Raw genomic sequence first — 16,614 nt, 5'->3', positions numbered from 1 at the left:
CTCCCCAGGGAAAAATAAGGCCCCTCTTTAACCTCTTTTCTTCCCTAAGTGTAGAATTCCTGCCATGCTTTATAAGAAGAAATATTTTTGGAATGTAGCACCTGCAGAAATATAAAGGGGCTCTGCCCCAACCACTGGGCTTGGGCTATTGAGTGGGTGGTTTCTCGCCGGTTTGTGAAGAGATATCAGCTCTGACACCTGCAAAGCATTTGGGGAGCTGGCCCAGGGTTGGAGGAGCTGGGATTCAGAGGGACTTAAATTGTTTTCGGCTGAATTCTGTGGGCAGGCAGCTGTAGCAGGCGGCTCTCATTTTAGAGGAGCCTTACCTTTCAGTGACTCCTGCTAGAACGGGACTTGGTGCCTAGAAAAGTGCCGGCCCGATGTAGGAACTTAATATAGTTGTTGAATGAGTGAATGACTGAACAAATGAATGAATGAATGAAGCCCTTTTCTGGTCTTTGGAGATCTTGTTGGTGGATGAGTTCACCCCAGGCCTTTACCTCACTTCCAGAGGGTGATGTGGAGACCAGCATCAGCATCATGTTGTTAGCACATATGAATCACCTGGGCATCTTGTTAAAATTCAGATTCTGATTCAGTGGATCTGGGACCTGGCCTGAGAATCTGCATTTATAACAAGCTCCCAGATGGTGCCAATATTGCTGGTCCACAGGCTGCTCTAAAGTAGCAGGGTTCTCTTAGGGTTCAGTCAAGTCATTAGTAAATCTTTAGTGATTTAATGTTCCCAGCAGCACAAGGGATTGTGGGTAAAGACGGAAGCCTTGGTCCTAGTCTCAGAAAAACGTGAAGTCATAGTGAAGAATCAAGACTCATCCTCAGAAGCTGGAGAAGAATCAATTCATTATTATACTGTATGGTGTGAGATGGAGAATGTGGTGTAGGATAGAATCATAGGATCTTGGAATTAAAGTTGTGTCTGCTTCAACTGGAGTGGGATCCCTCTAGCTGCCCTATCAGTTGGCCATCCAACTTCTGCTTAAATGCTCTCTCTCGACAGGAATATATCGTCTCTTGCTTGCATGGCACTTTATTGTTTAACAAAGCAATCTCACAGGCTTTATCCTGAAATGTCAATAGAACCCTGTGAGGTCGTGTAAATTTTACTGGCATTTTACAGTTGGAAACTGAGGCTTCTGGTGATTAAGTGACTTGTGCAAGGCCGTGTTCTTTCCATTGGTGCCTCGGGGATCTGAACCTTTGATTCCCAGTTGAATGTTCTTTTAACTGTACTCCGTTTGGCCCGATTTGCTGAGAGAGCAGAGAGGTAGATCCTAAGAGCTTGAGTGAGGATTGAACTTCCAGGAGAGAAATAGAGATGTTGTGGATTCTGGAGCGGGGCTGGCTGTGGCAGTGTTGGACGAACTGAAGTATATAGAGTAGAGGGAACCGTGAAGGTCGTTCAGGAGAAGCTAACCTGCTGCTCCATGCAGGCTTCTCTTACAGTGCATTCCCCCATAGTCTTAGCTAAGCAGCTAGAAGCACAGTGCTTTTGGTGGGGCGCTCACTACAACAAAGAGCTGTTTATTTCACTGATAGGCCATTCGCTTAGGTTGAGCTGGGATAGGGTCTCCTAGAATCTTTGCCCATTAATCGTAATACCCCCTCTCCTGCTGGAGCCATACAGCACGAGCCTATTTCCTCTTTCTATATGCTAGCCCATTTAGATCTTTTCTTTTGAAAAATCTAAAATAATTTTTCTTACCAGATTTGCAATATATGTCCATTGTGAAACATTGAAAAAATATAGAGAAGCAAAAAGGAAAATTTAAAACTATCAATAGTTTCACCACTCTAGGTGATTAGTGTTTTTAGCTTCACACTACATAGTCTTCCAGACTGTTTTCAATGCAGTTTTTGATGTATGTTATTTTTACAAAATGAATTATTCTCTTTGTGCATAATATTTTGTAATTTTCTTTTTCTTGTAAATAGAGTTGTTACTATCTTTCATATCAATAAATATTTATGATCCTAAAATTGGTAACATTATTTCATAATGAGATATGTAATTTATCCCATTTTGTCAGATATTTTGCCTGTTCCCTCTCATTTTTGGCAGTTATAGTCCATGCTGTAGTAAGTATTCCTGTGGGTTGGTCTCGGTGCCTCAGGTAAACCGTATCTCTGTTAGCTCTTCCGATGGAACGGTAAAGCTGAGACGAGTTTGGAGATGACTCTCCTGGCCCTCTCTGTTATTCATTCCCCAGCCTCATCATCCTCATTCCTCTTAGCATGTGGCTTCACACTCTTGTCTGCTCTCTGAAATATGCTCACTTTTGACCATTCATCCCTCTGCAGTCTCTAGGATTCAGATTTGAGATCTCACTTTCCTTCCTCTGAATGCAGCATTTCCAATCAGGGCAGCCTGAGACTGCATCAGTTTTTATGGCAGCCTCATCACAGTTAGTCATTGAACTTGTGTGCAACCCAATCCCTTAAGACTTTCTCATGTGATCTTCTCTACCCTATACTTGTGAGTTGATTTTTTTTTTTTTCTTTTTTGGACCTAAGTGCATGATTTGACATTTATCCTTATTAAATTTCCACCTTGTTAAAGTCAGCCTGTCATTATATCCTTTGAGATAGTATCAGGAGTAGGCTCTATCATCCTTCATAGTCACTGTCCTTTCCAACTCTCAGTCACTGGCAAATCCCAGTGTTAAATGATTCAGCAAATCCCAGCAGTCATTGACATCTCCATCTTCCTCACTCAATTGTAAGTTCTTTGGGGCTGAGACCATATCCTATTATTTCTCTTTAAAAGACCAGTCCCTACTTCTAGTTTATTATACGTGACCTAGTGGATACCCAGGAAATGTTGCCATGTGAATATTTATTTTGATTTAACTCCAGGGATGAGGGCGTGGTGATGGTATCACAGTGATGAAGAATGTAGAGGAGTGCAGCCTGGGTCTCTGGGGTAAGGAGCTTACGGTGAGTTTGAAGAGACAAAAACCTGAGTAACAGATGTGGTAAAGCTAAGTTCAGAGACTCTTCTGAGGTTGCTGAGTGGTTGACCGTTTTGGCTTGAGCTGATTGTTGAGATGGATCTTGATGTCTTCCGGACAGGCAGGCAGTGGAGGGCTTCCTTAGAGCACAGTGGATGAATGCCAAGGCAGTGAGAACCTGAGCTGGGACAAGAGGGAGGTCAGGGGAGATGTTTGCTGGGAGAGCTGATGACAGGAAACCACCCACCCGACTTTTGATAATTGTGTTGAAGGATGATCGCATAGAGGGGTCTTATCTGACTCTTGTGAGCTGTAGAACAAAAGTCGCCCTTTCTTTTTCTGTTTGTATTTGTTGAGGTTAAGGCTCGCAAAGCTAAGACCTGGTGATTGATTACCTTAGATCAGAGGCTGAACTGAAACCAGAACCCAGGAGCTCAGATTCCTTGGCCAGTACTCTGGAAGCCAGATTCGTGGTGTGAAGGCAGCTGGATGGCTCCTCCGTTGACCCACTTTGGGGCCTGCCTTGGTCTCCAACAGCATTTCTGAGTCTCAGCCCCTCATCTGTGAAAGGAGAGTAGTACCATCCTGCTTGCCTTTTTGGTTTGTTGCGAAACACACGCAAGACAGTGCTACTCTGAGAAGAAGTAAGCTCTGAGCAATGGGCTTCGGACACAGCCACTTTTAAGTAAAGGCCTGTCATGTTGAATGACAGTGAACTTCGCATTTCTTAACCTCAAGAGTGTTAAGGGGCAGGAGCCTGAGTGTCCCAGCTCCCTGGGGTGGCTGTGGTCTTTTCCAGGCCTGAAGGCAGTTCTGGGGCCCCTGCTTCCCACCCTGGAACAAGTTCAGCTCTTCTGGTCAGGGCAAAGGCCCTTGTTTACTCAAAAGGAAGCCTTCCCCTAGGAAGAGAGAGAGGTTCTTTAGGGGCTGGTCCAGTTGCAGGGAGCTGAGCACCTCCAGCCCTGCCCTGATGGTCGTCTCGGAAATTTCAGGGTTTCTTCACTGGATGGGACCTTAGTTATTTGTGCAGGGTGAGCTTGCAGGTTTCTGAGGTAGATACATGATTTCTTTCTCCTACTCTCCTCTGTACATGCTGGTATCTGTCACACTTGCCTCAGTTACGAGGCTAGTTTATTTTTATAGATGCATACCTACTTAAATAACACAAGTGTGTATGAGAATGTACATTTATATAGAAACGTGCGTTCAAACTGGATATACAGAAATACACAAACACACACCCTTAGTTTTTTTTTTTTTTAGAGAAAATGAAAGATCTAAGATTCTATTGAAGCTTGGTTCAGTCTTTCTTTTGTGTTGGTCAAATGTTAATGTGCTGCAATTATTTTAATTAAGGAAAGGAAGTTCAAACTCCGGCGCAGTGTCGAGAATCTGCGGCAGTCCAGCACAGTCTAACCAGCAGAAGTTGAAACTCTTTAAGTGTCCAGCTCAGGAGTTTTGTTTTCTTTTCCAGTTTAGAACTACTGACAGCTTCCATCCCAAAGAATGGTCATCTTCTCCTTTCTCCATAGTTAGCCAGAGGATTCTGTTTCCCTGTCCCTTTGTCCCAGTTCCTTTTGGGCTCATTCACTCCGCGTGTTGTCTGAGTCAGCACTGGGTAAGGGGTTTTTGCAGGAAGGATTGGAAAAGGGAGAGGAAGAAGCAGAGGAAGAAAAGGGTCTTAGCGCACTGCAGTGGTTCTGTGTCATTCCCGGTCCCTGCCCCAGACAGAGGTAGCAGCGGGCAGAGATGGGGTTAACACGTTTGTTGTTCCAGGCATTTCCATGTATGCTATCTCATCACTACCCTAGGAGGGAGGGAGCACATGAGGACACCGAGGCGTGGCGAGGTTGAGTGCATTGCCCTGGTCACAGCTACAGATGGTGGAGAGTGTTTTCAAACCCAGGCCTCCATCTTAGAGTCAGGCTCCAGCTCTCTTGGCAGATTTCTGCCACCCTCCCTGCCTGCTGACCTGCTTTATATTTTTTGAGCACCTACTATGTGTTGTGTACTGTTATGGATTCTGGCGTTACAGCTGACGTGTCTGCCTCTCAGTGGACTGGGAAATCTTTGGGGGAGAAGCATGTTTCTTCTTCGAAATCTTTCTCTCTCCGGCACAGAGCCTGGCCTCAAGTTGGCTGCGTACCTGCTTCAGGCTAATTGAACGAATGCTTCTGTGTTTTTTATGACCCCCAACTAAATTATAGCAGTCCAGGTTCCTACCACTTCTAGCAGTCTCAGCCAGCCCTACAGAAGTAGCACATAGTAGGCCATGCTTGATCCAGTCTTCTCAAGAAGTGACTAAGGCTGTCCCTCAAGCACTGCATCAGTATGTGTGAAGTGTGAACAAAAATCTCCTTTAAAATGTTAATATGATGGTGATATTTGTTACTCTGGCAGATAGCTTGCATCTCCGATTTCTATGAATCAGCACATAATGTCCTGAAATTCTGAATGCATCCTCTTTTCTCTCATTTACCATTTCCATTCAAAACCGGAATAGGTGAGCATGTTTACAACCTATTAAGACCAGAGTTTATTTTTTTCAAGCCTTTTTTTTTTTTTGGGCCATTGCCCCACCTAGAACAAACTATTCAGGAAACACAGGTTTGTCTGGTAGCAACCTATCTTAAAATAAAAATGAATTCAATTTAAAGAAGGAATGTGGAATTGAAAATGTCACTTGTATTTAGGATTTTAGATATTCTGTTGAATTCAGCCAGTTAGTGTTGTAAAGTGGGATAGATGTGATCACCTCTCTTCCTTTGAAGATGAGATGTATCAGTGATTATTCTCAAACCTAAAAAATCGGGTATATTCACTGTATTCTGAGTTTCAGATGAAAGTATAACCCTCAAAGCTTATTGAATGATGCTTGAACATATTGATTAAACATAGAATTTTTATCAAACCTGATGATCGTATGGGATGTGACTGGGCTCCAGCTGGAACCTTTTCTTTGGCTCTTACCCACTCACGGAGAAATCTCATAGGTAAAGCAGAGGAAGGAAAAAAGCAGGCAGCGGGTCTTTGAGACAGACAGCTGAGCGAAGCTTGCTTCTCTTTTAAGTGACTCGTTATGAAGGAGAATATATTTTCTTTTTAACGTATACCTGTAACTTCCTTGTAGGATCTACTTTTGAAAAGTACCTTTAAAAACATTTGGACAAAATTACAATCACCGTCTTTTATTGTTTTGTCAGAGATAGTTTTGCTACCGTTGTCACTGTCCATCTCCAAACCTGTTTTCATCTTGGAAACTGAAACTGTGCTGTTAGACAGTAACTCCATTCCTCTCTCCCCTTAGCTCCTGGCAACCACCATTCTACTTTCTGTCTCAGTGCGTGTGACTACGTTAGGGACCTCATGTAAGTGGAATCATTCTGTATTTGTCCTTTTGTGCCTATTTCCCTTAGCATAATGTCTTCAGGGTTCATCCACGCTGTAGCATGTGTCAGAATTTCCTTCCTTTTTTAAGACTGAACACTTTTCAAGGTCCCATTTTATTTTAACCCCAAGTGTATGTATGAATGAAATGTTCACCAACCAACACATGAATTAGCCCTCTCTTTACTGAGAAGTCATTTATGTGTTGTCCCTTCCTCCCTCCTTCGCTCTTCCCTCTCTCCCTTACTGGTTATCTGTCACTTGCCAGACCTCAGGCAGGTCACCAGAGATCCAGAGAATACCTACCTGTTTCTGCTCCCCCCACCAGCTCGTGCTCTCTCAGGGAGGTAGACTCGGACAGTTACCAAACAATGTCGGTGAAACAGTAGTTGTATGTTTAACGTTCTGTGAGACTTTAGAGGAAACGACAAGTGCTGCATGGGAGAGCCAGGGCCGGCTTTGCTGAGGGGGTAGCCGTTGAATTGGCCTCTGAAGGGTGTGTGGGTGCTTCATGACTGCCTAAGGGGAGGAAAGACGCTTCAGAGATGAGGAGCAGCATCGCCGCAGCTGCGAGACTTGTCTCTACGCATAGTTGGTCTAGTTTGGTAGTTATCAATTTAGACTCCAGAGTCAGACTTTCCGCATTCAGATCCTGGCTTTGCCACCTATTGGAGTGATGTGGGCCAATTTATTTTCTCTTTCTGCGTCTTAGTTTCCTCATTTCTAAATGGGAATAATAATAGTACTTTTCTCATAGGATTGTTATGAGGATTAAATGAATCGACATAGCAAGTGCTCCAACAGGGCCAGGTTCCGACTACGCGCTCTGTGTCAGCCACTGTTACTGCTGCTGGGAGGGTTAGGGGAGTGTAAAGTCCTTAGGCCTGCCTGAAACAGGCTACGGTCTGTGGGTGCGTGGTCTGTGGGTGCGTGCGTGTGCTTGTCCGAAGCCTGTGACTAGACTCAAAGTTGCAGGTTGGTTGGGTGGATCCTGGTGATAAGGAGGATTCAGGCATCCCCAGATGTCTGACCTCTGAGCTTTCTTTTGTCTTCAAGTGCTCAGAGATCCTACCTTGTATCTGACGTTTACTGAAATTTTCTTAAAAAAGGAATCATTTCTTAAAAAGTACAAAAACGGTAGAACGTGAAAAAAGTGTAAGACAAAACCCTGTAACGTCAGAGGAACAATTTCCTTTTTATTTTCGCTTAATTTCTGTAGATAGATGTATAAAACTGAAGTTGTAATTACATATGTATGCACCCACATTTACATATACACACATATATATGCATATTTTATACATGTATACCTATAAATGTATACGTGTACATATACACGCACAATTTTGTGTTGCTTTTTGAAATCAATATTCTTTGAGAAACTTTCCCTCATGTTTCAGTCTGTTCTTTTTAATTTTTCTTGTAAATGGATGCAGTTTTCCTCTACATTCAGACACTCTGATTTTCTTAGTCATCCTGCTATTCGTTTTATTATAGATGATTCTATAATGTATATCTTTGTACTCCTCATTTTTTCCTTCCATGGGAATTTTCTCTTTTTTTCTTTTTGGTCATTATTACTTTTATTTAGAAGGTTTTTCCCCTGCCTTAGAGATGTTCATGGATTTCATACAGAATATCGCACACGTTTCTACCGATGTGCTACTACGGGGTTCATCTGGGTTCAGTATGAGTTGCTTTTTTTTGTTTTTGATTCTCTCTTTTTGATAAGTTTCTTGTGTTAGGATTACTAAATCAAAGGATTCGAGCCTTTGAGGCTCTTAGTAAGTGCAGTTTGGATCTTTGCCTCCACAACATCACTCACGCATTTCCTGTATCTCATTCACAGCAGGTGTGGCGATTGCCTTTCAAGGTTTGCTGATTAGGAGGTTTAAAACACCACCTTAAGCTTGCTTGAAGTTGCCATTCTTCTCCCTCCTAGCGAAGATGCATCCTTTGTCCTAGGTTGTTCTCCTGTGTGGCTTGTCCGTTCATCTCCTTTTCTGGTTGTGTTCTTGATATTTTCCAATACCAATTTGAATACTTTATTTACCATAAATATTAGCTTTGTGTTGGAAAAAAGTCCAGGTGCAGGAAATTTAAAAAGAGAAGGAGGAAAGCTCTTTCCCTGCCCTGCAGTAGCGAGGCTCCCGTCCTTGCCATTCCGCTTCTGGAGAGGGAGAAGGAAGTGCTCCTGCTCGCCATGTGCCAGCTCTGCTGGGATCACAGCGGCCAGAGTCTGGACTCTCCAACGGCCTTGCTTTTCAGCTGCCTTTTATTGTGAGCGGAAAAATAGAGTGACTGTCCATTATCTCAGCTCTAACAGTGTGCTCACTTCATTCACAGAGTCTTTCTACTCTTCAAGTCCCAAAAGCATCTAGTACAGAGACAGCATACAGTAGGCAATTTATTTTCGTCTGTCATAGATCAGAGGTTGGAATGGATGTCCCCTGACGTCCTTCTCCCCGCTCCAGTCCCCTCCATGGCATTCCTGTTGTTAAGAGATCTCTCATCTATTCCTTGATTACCTCCAGTGATGGGAGCTTCACTATCTCAGAAAGACAGATCTTGAGCTCAAGCTGAGATGGATCTGGGTTTGAATTTCTGTTTGACAAATGACTTAATGTTTCTGAACTTCATTTTCTTCATCATCTGAATAATGGATATAGTGATATTACATCTCTACCGAATATAGTTGTGATGAGGATTAGAAGAAATCATAAAAGTAAAGTCCTGACCCCTGTGCCTCACAGCAGTGTTGCATAAATGTTGAATCTTAACGTGAATATCATTTCCATTTACTACTACAAGGTATTTCCTTAAACTTTTGCCTTTATATTTGATTTAATGAGCCAAAAATATTTTTATATCCATCGATTAGAATTTTGATGATTTGGCAGAGAAGCTGCAGCTTGCCTCCATCTCCAGAGCGACCTGGAATTGGAGTCTGTTCGTCCGTAGTGGGGATGTGTGTGGGCATTGTCTCTGAGCTGATGCCCGTGTGGCCGCCGTGCCCGCTGCTGGGTGGGCAGTGCCGTGGTGCTTCCTGCCTAGCACCTTCGTGGTTTTGAAAGTCTGATTTTGCAAGTGCCTTGTGTGTCCTTCCTCCCTTTCCTGGTGCTGTTCCTGCCCTGGCATCCCCAGTAGAGGATGGACAGAAACATTTAGAAGAAATGAAACTCTGCTCCACTTACTGGTTGTCTGTTCCCTTCCACAGCTTAGCAAAGAGAGCTCAGGTAGGGAGCAGCTTCCACGTGCACAGCAGAGTGCCCAGCCCCCACCTGTTGCTTTTATTGGTTATTAGTTACAGGTAAGCCAATGCCAGGGTAGTCTGGGCACAGGTTTGTCTGTACTTGACTCTTCAGCTTATCCCTAGATTGTCGCATTTCGATGTTTTTGCTTTAGCTTGCTGAGAATATAGTACATGGTCTGAGACTTCCTCAAAGTCTTCTGTGGTTTAAGCAGGTAGCTTTCATTCTTGGAGAACCAATAACACTGGCCTCAGTACTCTGTCCACGAACCTTGTGATTATGATGTTCATCTTTGTCTAACCCAGCTCACTGCTTTGTAGAGAGTAACTTAGTGGGAACAGCCCCCTGATAGGCATCCTGGGAAGTGCTTCCTATTAATTGTCCATTTCAGTTTTAAAAATAAAATGTTAAGTGAATTTAATGAATTTAAGAAACAGTGCTGAAGGGATGGTAATTCAGATTTTAAATAGTGGTCTCTGAGGAGCTGTTGGCAGAGGAGAGGTAACGTTTTAAAAAGCAAATCTTGAGTTATAAGTTATCTGTGGATAGGGCTGATGTGTAAAATATTTAACAACTGGTAGGGTCACTGACACAGTGGAAACCATCAGAGGCCCCCAGTATGCCAGGCACTGACCTTTTACTTGTGGGGTATGAGGAGGCCAGGGTCCACTGGGAGAGGCACAGGGGCTAAGGGGACAGGGGCACTCAGTGGGCTGGGACCACTGACCCTTTGCCAGGTGGGATGGAAATATTTCAGTATTCTAAACAACCAGCATGGCTGCACCTGTGAGGTACTGGCAGGGGTGGTGGGAGGGTGCGAGCAGCATCTGGATCGTCTTTGGCGGGTGTTCAGAGGTGCTAGCTGGGTTCCTTGCTTGTCTTTTCCTCCGTCTCACTGCTGAGGGACTTGTGCTGTGCTAGGCCTGATGATCTCCCCATGGGCGCTTGGAAGGTGTCACTTTAGAATTTAGGGTCGTCTCTTGGAAAGCACTGGGACACGTTCCTTTATTCAGAAAACTACAGTGTGACAGGCACAGTCCCTGCCTTCACGGGTGGGGTCACCGTCTCCACCAGTGGTTTCACATTTTTCCTGCCTTTGGAGTCCAGGAATCTGTCCTCAGGAAACAATGGCAAGGATTTGCCGTAGCAGTGAAAAGGTGGGCACGATCTGAATGTCCAGCCTTGGGGAAAGAGTCCAATAGTAATATATCCATGACACGGCATACTATACCTCTTATGAAAACCATGAATACAGAGAATATTTCAGGACTTGGGAAAAGGCTGAATGTGAAATGTTAGGTGGGCAATAAAAGAACCCCAAACTATAGGGAATAATAATAATAACGTCAGTTATTAAGAAAATACATCAAAATGCATTGTTAGCACTGACTTGTTTGGTAGAGGACTATGGGTAAAGTTTGTTTTCTCATATGTGTGTTTTATATGTTCTACTTTTTTGGTCCTCTATGGGTGTTAACTTTACAATTGGACGTGTTCCATAAATATTCTATTTTTAAAATCCAGTGTAAAGTTTAAAAAACTATTGTATAATGAGCAGCCGAGTATGTTGAATTGAAACTTGGAGAAACACATTTGGAGGTTGTGTTTCTTGCCTGTAAAGGAAGCTACTGACTCGGTGGGATCAAAATAAGAGCCCAGGTCAACCTCATGCCCCTGGACCCGGCTGCTCCAGGCTTCCAGGCGCAAGGGTTCCCAGAGGCCCTAATGGGCTTGTTGAAAGGCGCTCTCTACTTGGCTTCTTATTAATGTCCCTCCCGAGCCGTGCTCTGCTCTGCTGGCTAACCTTGTCAGAAGGTTACCCGTGGCTCTCCAGGGCTCGGCTAATTTTAAACCCGGGCGGCCGGTGCAGTGGCGTGGCATTGCCCTGCGGAGACACGAACAGCTCCCTGGGAGAGCGCTGGGGAAAGATGAGCCGAGTCCTTGTTTTTTTCTCCTCCTCCTGTAAGTGACCAGGCACGCTGAACAAGCAAAGAGAGCTGGGATAATAATGAGAGCTTTTATGGTAAAAATCAGGATTGTTACAGGTCTCTTAGCAGTGGCAGTGCCTGTTGGTAATTGCGCGGTGTGCTGTGTCCTGCATGAACTGTGTGAATTCTGACAGCACGAGGAGGAGCGAGGCGGCTGAGACCCTTTCTTCCAGGAACTAGACTCTGGCTGTATTTAAAGACAGGATGAAACTACTGTTATTTTCACTATTTATATGGTATTCTTCTAAATTTACAGAACTCAAACTCTGCTGGTAATGGGTTCCTCCTCTAAAGTGTTTATTGATTTGATTGGGAGAGAGGTTTTTCTTAAAAGATAAAAAAAAATAAAACAATCTGCCTGTTTACCAGCTAGTGGTCTGGCTGCCACGAAGATTGTCATCTTAAAGCCTCTTTTTTTAAAAAAAAAGTATTTGCAATAGATAGAGTCCTATTCAGAATACTGCCATGCCTTATATACTCATAATCCTGATATTTTAGCGTGAAGCAGAAATCAGCAACTACAAAATAATGTGACATTGGGGAACCTCTCCCCATCAATATTAACTGAAAAAAACAGAGAATCCACTTTTTTCTTTTTCTTAAAGATTTTATTTTTCCTTTTTCTCCCCAAAGCCCCCCAGCACATAGTTGTATATTTTTAGTTGTGGGTCCTTGCACTTGTGGCATGTGGGACACCGCCTCAGCATGGCCTGACGAGCAGGACCACATCAGCACCCAGGATCTGAACCCGCGAAACCCTGGGCCGCCGTGGTGGAGTGCGCGAACTTAACCACTTGGCCATGGGGCTGGCCCCGAGAATCCACTTTTTTCTATTTGGAATTTTTTCTCTTCCTCCCTTGCAGCAGCTTCAGGCTGGGAGTCTGATGTGCCTTTCAGAGTGAGCTGAGGCTCCCCTGCCAGGGCGTTCACAGCCAGTCTCACAGACAGGATTACAATGGGAAACTTAGTCCACCGGGGCACTGCCTGGGTCTTGGGGTTTACCTGCATAGCTGAAGAAAGGCATCTTTTCTTGTCGCTAGGTCTGTACTCACCCTCTTATAAAACAGCTGCTAGGAGCAAATTAAAGAGGCATAGTGTATGGAGTAACCCAGATGAAAGAACGGTGGAGGGAGAATCAATAACCTGCTAGCTCACTACAGGGATTGAAGTTGACTTTATTTGAAAGACCCAGGCCGGGTGAGACCACATCAAGCCAGCGGCGTTCCTGCACGAGGGCAGCACTGGAGTGAACTTTGGTTTCATTTTATAGGGGGGAAAATGCATAAATGCATTTTATCAGCCGTTTCTTTCTTGAAGATCAGACCCCCCCCCCTTCACTAGGCCTCATTAGCTCTGTCACGTTTGGATTTAGTTTTGAGAAAATTAAAGCTGAGTAATATCAGGAATTTGTTGAATGGAAATACTTGTTAAAACCTCCATTGACCCCAATCCAACTTTTATAAATAGCATTAAATAAGCAAACAAAAAAAAAACTCCATCCCCCTCTTGCCCTAAAATAATGTTTTTAAAAGCGCATTCGAAGTAGTTAAGTATAATATAAATATAAGCTGCTCTGGATTGGATGTGAAATGAATGAGTTATTGTAGGGGCTGTAGTGGTGATGTTAAGACTGTAGTTAGGAAGTTAAAGTACGGTTCTGAAAAGCTAGTTCCTCTTCGACTCAAACTCAAATATCTGCTTTTTTCTCCTGGGTTCTCTTCTTGTCTCTTCCCTCCTGCTCTTGGCCTGGTGTAGGCCCACTGTTATTTTTGTGGTAACCTGACACTTTGGCTCCCAGGCCCCTGGGAGGGTGAACTGGCTGTGAGCTGTCAAGGCAGCTCCCTCCCGCTGCCCATCTTCCAGGTGGGGCAGCCGCTGTGGGGGGCTGAGGACTGGGGGTCAGGGCTGGAATGCCACAGACTGAGGAGGAGGGGTGTGTGCCACCAGTAAAGACCTTGGGTTGTGGCTCATTAGGTGACAGGTCCTACCTTGAGGTGGGGGGAGGGGGGCAGCCAAAGTGATGCTGAGCCTAGAGGCCAGCTAGTCAGGGTTTTCAGAGACTGGAGGAAGGTTTCAAAGCCAGTGAATTTTTTAGTTTGCTCTGTGGGTCAGGTCTCGAGTTTGCCTGAAGCTGTCTTTGTGATTCCTTAGACAAGGATGAATTTCTTAATAGCCATAAAAATGTATTAATATTTTATGTTCAATTGAACAATTATTTATTGAGCCTGAGTGGGGAAGAGGTGCAGAAATGAATGCAACAGAGTCCCTGCCTTCTGAAAATTTACAGTGTAGCAGGAAAGACAGATAGAGGAGTAGTCATTATTATATGCGTTTAGCACTTACTGAGAACCTATAGTTCTCTATAGGTTAACCTATAGCACAGTTCTAAGACGTGTGTGCACACACATACCCACTAATCTGTTAGCATTTGGATACGTAGTGTACATAATGATGCCGATGATTGAGACAACTGTACTTTACACGGATCATCTCCTTTAATCTTTAGAACAGATAGGTCGTATTACTAATTTCCATTTTGCACAGAAAAAAAACAAACCTGAGACACAGCTAATAAATGGAGAACTATAATTCAAACTCTTTAGGCTTCTAAAACCCTATGTCCTCTTTGTATATGTGTAACTGCTTTGCCATGTAGACTCACCAGATGCACAGTGTGATCCCTGTAACTCTAGGGGTACCACAAAGGAAGACATTTAGCAAACATCATTGAGTTCCCACAACCTTATCTGGGCGTGGGAGACATGAAACGTAGGGATGCCCAGGAGCTTCCTGATTAGCAGGGAGACGGTATCTTAAGAGAAATTATGGTGAAGCGCACCAAGTATGGGGTTGGAAATGTGTTTGAGGTGCTATGGGGACATAGAAGTGACTTCTTTGATTCGAGAAGTCTGCTAAGGCTTCCCAGAGGAGAGGTTGGTGGCTTTGGTCTTGAAAGGACCAGTAGACATTCAGTAGATGGAGATGTTGGTGAGAGAAGCATCTGAGCAGAGGGGCCCAGGTGGCTCAAGGGGTGAAGCAGGCGGCCTGCTGTGTCCAGTGCCTGGGAGTGGTCGTGTGGCTGGAATGGAGGGAAACAGACTGAGATCATGTGGTTAAGGCCATGGGTGCTCTACTATGCATTTGGGTCCTGGTGGGGGTGGGGATCTGCTGAAAGATTTCAAATGAGTGTTTGAGAAAAGTCGTATTTGCATTTTAGGAAGACTACTCTGGCTGCAGGACAGAGCAGGAGAGGTTTACTAAAAACGTATCTCCTGGGGGTTCTGATTCACTACCTTTGGCATCAGAGCTGGGATCTACATTTTTAAGAAGCTGCCTCTGTCATCCTGATGTACATCTGGGCTTGGGAGCCTGGCAGGACCAGCTGGTTGGCAGTGGTGGTAGTGCAGGGGTGTAGAGGACAGCCCAGCTCCGAGAGAGATGTGGTCCTGCCGTGAGACAGGAGCAAAGTTGGGGGGAGTGGAGAGGAGTGGATGGGATTCGATTGAGAGATGGGGGGCCGAATGGACATTCTTGGTGACGTGTTGCCTCTGAAGGGATGGGAGGAGCCTGGGACGATGGCCCTCCCTTGGGTGCTGCTTCAGCCAGGTTCTCTGAGTAGTGGAGTCTCTCAGAGGGGCTGTGGGATTGGGTTCCCTCACCCAGGACCTGGAAAATCCTTTTCGGATTTTCATGGGCACTTTTAGAGACAGATCCTTAAGGCAGAGAAGTGACTTTGAAGGAAGGTGTGCCAGGTCTGTGAGGCATCGTACAGACTACCGTGAGGGTTTGGGTTTGTTAGCCTGGCCTTCGGGCCTTTCGGCCTCTCCTGTTGCGTCCTGTGAGTGGTACTGTTAGGCCTTGCACTGAGAGGGGATCCACACCCTGAAGGTCGGAGAGAAAGGGGGCTTTGGGGGCACTTTGTAGGAGTAACTGGAAATAGATTGCATTTTAACGAGAGAGAGGAACTGAGGGTTTGGCCTTCCTTGTTCCTCTACCAGGGTTAGCAGAATCTGGAGGAGGAAGAGATCCTGGAAGGAAATATATAGCCCTCCCCCCTTTTTTGCCCTAAAGAGACTCTTCCTGTGTGTGTGCTGGGGAGCTGAGAAATGTTGATGGAATCAAGTTGTGGCCTTTGTCTTTTCCTCTTGTACAACTGAGTCATTTGCTGGGGGTGAGGGGGTCGGGGCTGGGAGGAGGAGGGAGGAGTCTGGTGGGTGGAGACTCCCTCCTTCAGAGCACCCTGGACCCTGCGGAGGGGAAGGCCAGAGAGCTGAGGCCTGATTTCAGGACTGGGCGCCCCAGCTTTTGTGTCTGTCTCTCTCTGCTGTGCTCTGGGCTGCTCAGAGCTGCTGCTGTGCATGCCGTAGGAGCTCAAGTAGTGTTGGTTAATTTGAATGAGTGGCTTATTGTCTAAAGGGGAAACAGTACTTACTCACTTACCCTGCCTCAGCCAGTTTTCAGCCCAAGTGCCAAAACTCTTTCTTCTGCTGAAGTTGAGCTGGGTGTAAACCGAGGACTGGGGTTAAGCTTGGAGGACAGGGGTGGAGGTGAGGGCGAGGCTTTGATTGGCCCCTGAATTCTCATGCCTCCCACTGTAAGACCTGTTTTGCAGCTGCTGCATCACTGTGTCATCATTAAATGGCAGACTGTAGATCTCATCTGAAGGGGGGGGACTCAGGTCTGTCAGTAACATTGGGAACCAGCGGACACTTGTGAACAACCAGCAGTGTCATATATTTTCGGTTAGTTTGTACATTTGCTCGTGTCCCCACTAGCTGGCATTTGCCCGCTGGCCATTCACAGACACGTGTGTCTTCGTGTGAGCATAACGCTCTAGTCCCCGTGCTGGGTTTGGGGATGACCGCACTGTGAGCACACAGCCCTCTTTGGCGACCAGGGAAATCGTGTGGAGTGCTGCAAGACGAAGTCTCATGAGCCTTGATTGGAAGTGCCGAGTGACCGGGTACCGGGCGGAGGGAACCCTGCGGCTCTGGGCTGTTTAAACAAGCCCACCTGTAT

The 16,614-nt window shown here is 45.2% G+C and overlaps 1 protein-coding gene across 11 annotated transcripts in view; it reads left to right on the top strand.

Annotated features, from left to right (window-relative positions):
• TEAD1 (TEA domain transcription factor 1) overlaps nucleotides 1–16,614 on the top strand; it is a 254,197-nt gene that overhangs the window by 52,298 nt on the left and 185,285 nt on the right. For 9 of the 11 annotated variants that reach the window (XM_046685824.1, XM_046685822.1, XM_046685820.1 and 6 more), the window contains exon 1: nucleotides 2,881–2,955. The exons of the other annotated variants lie outside the window; for them this stretch is intronic. In XM_046685824.1, coding sequence (XP_046541780.1) covers nucleotides 2,905–2,955 — 51 coding nt within the window. In that variant the 5' untranslated portion in view covers nucleotides 2,881–2,904. Of the gene's footprint in view, nucleotides 1–2,880; nucleotides 2,956–16,614 lie in introns of those variants that run through there. 11 annotated transcript variants of the gene reach the window in all.

The sequence above is a fragment of the Equus quagga genome, chromosome 14 (genome assembly GCF_021613505.1).
Source record: "Equus quagga isolate Etosha38 chromosome 14, UCLA_HA_Equagga_1.0, whole genome shotgun sequence".
Classification (NCBI taxonomy): domain Eukaryota; kingdom Metazoa; phylum Chordata; class Mammalia; order Perissodactyla; family Equidae; genus Equus; species Equus quagga.
The sequence above is the reverse complement of the archived record's forward strand: the minus strand, read 5'-3'. Positions and strand labels throughout refer to the sequence as shown.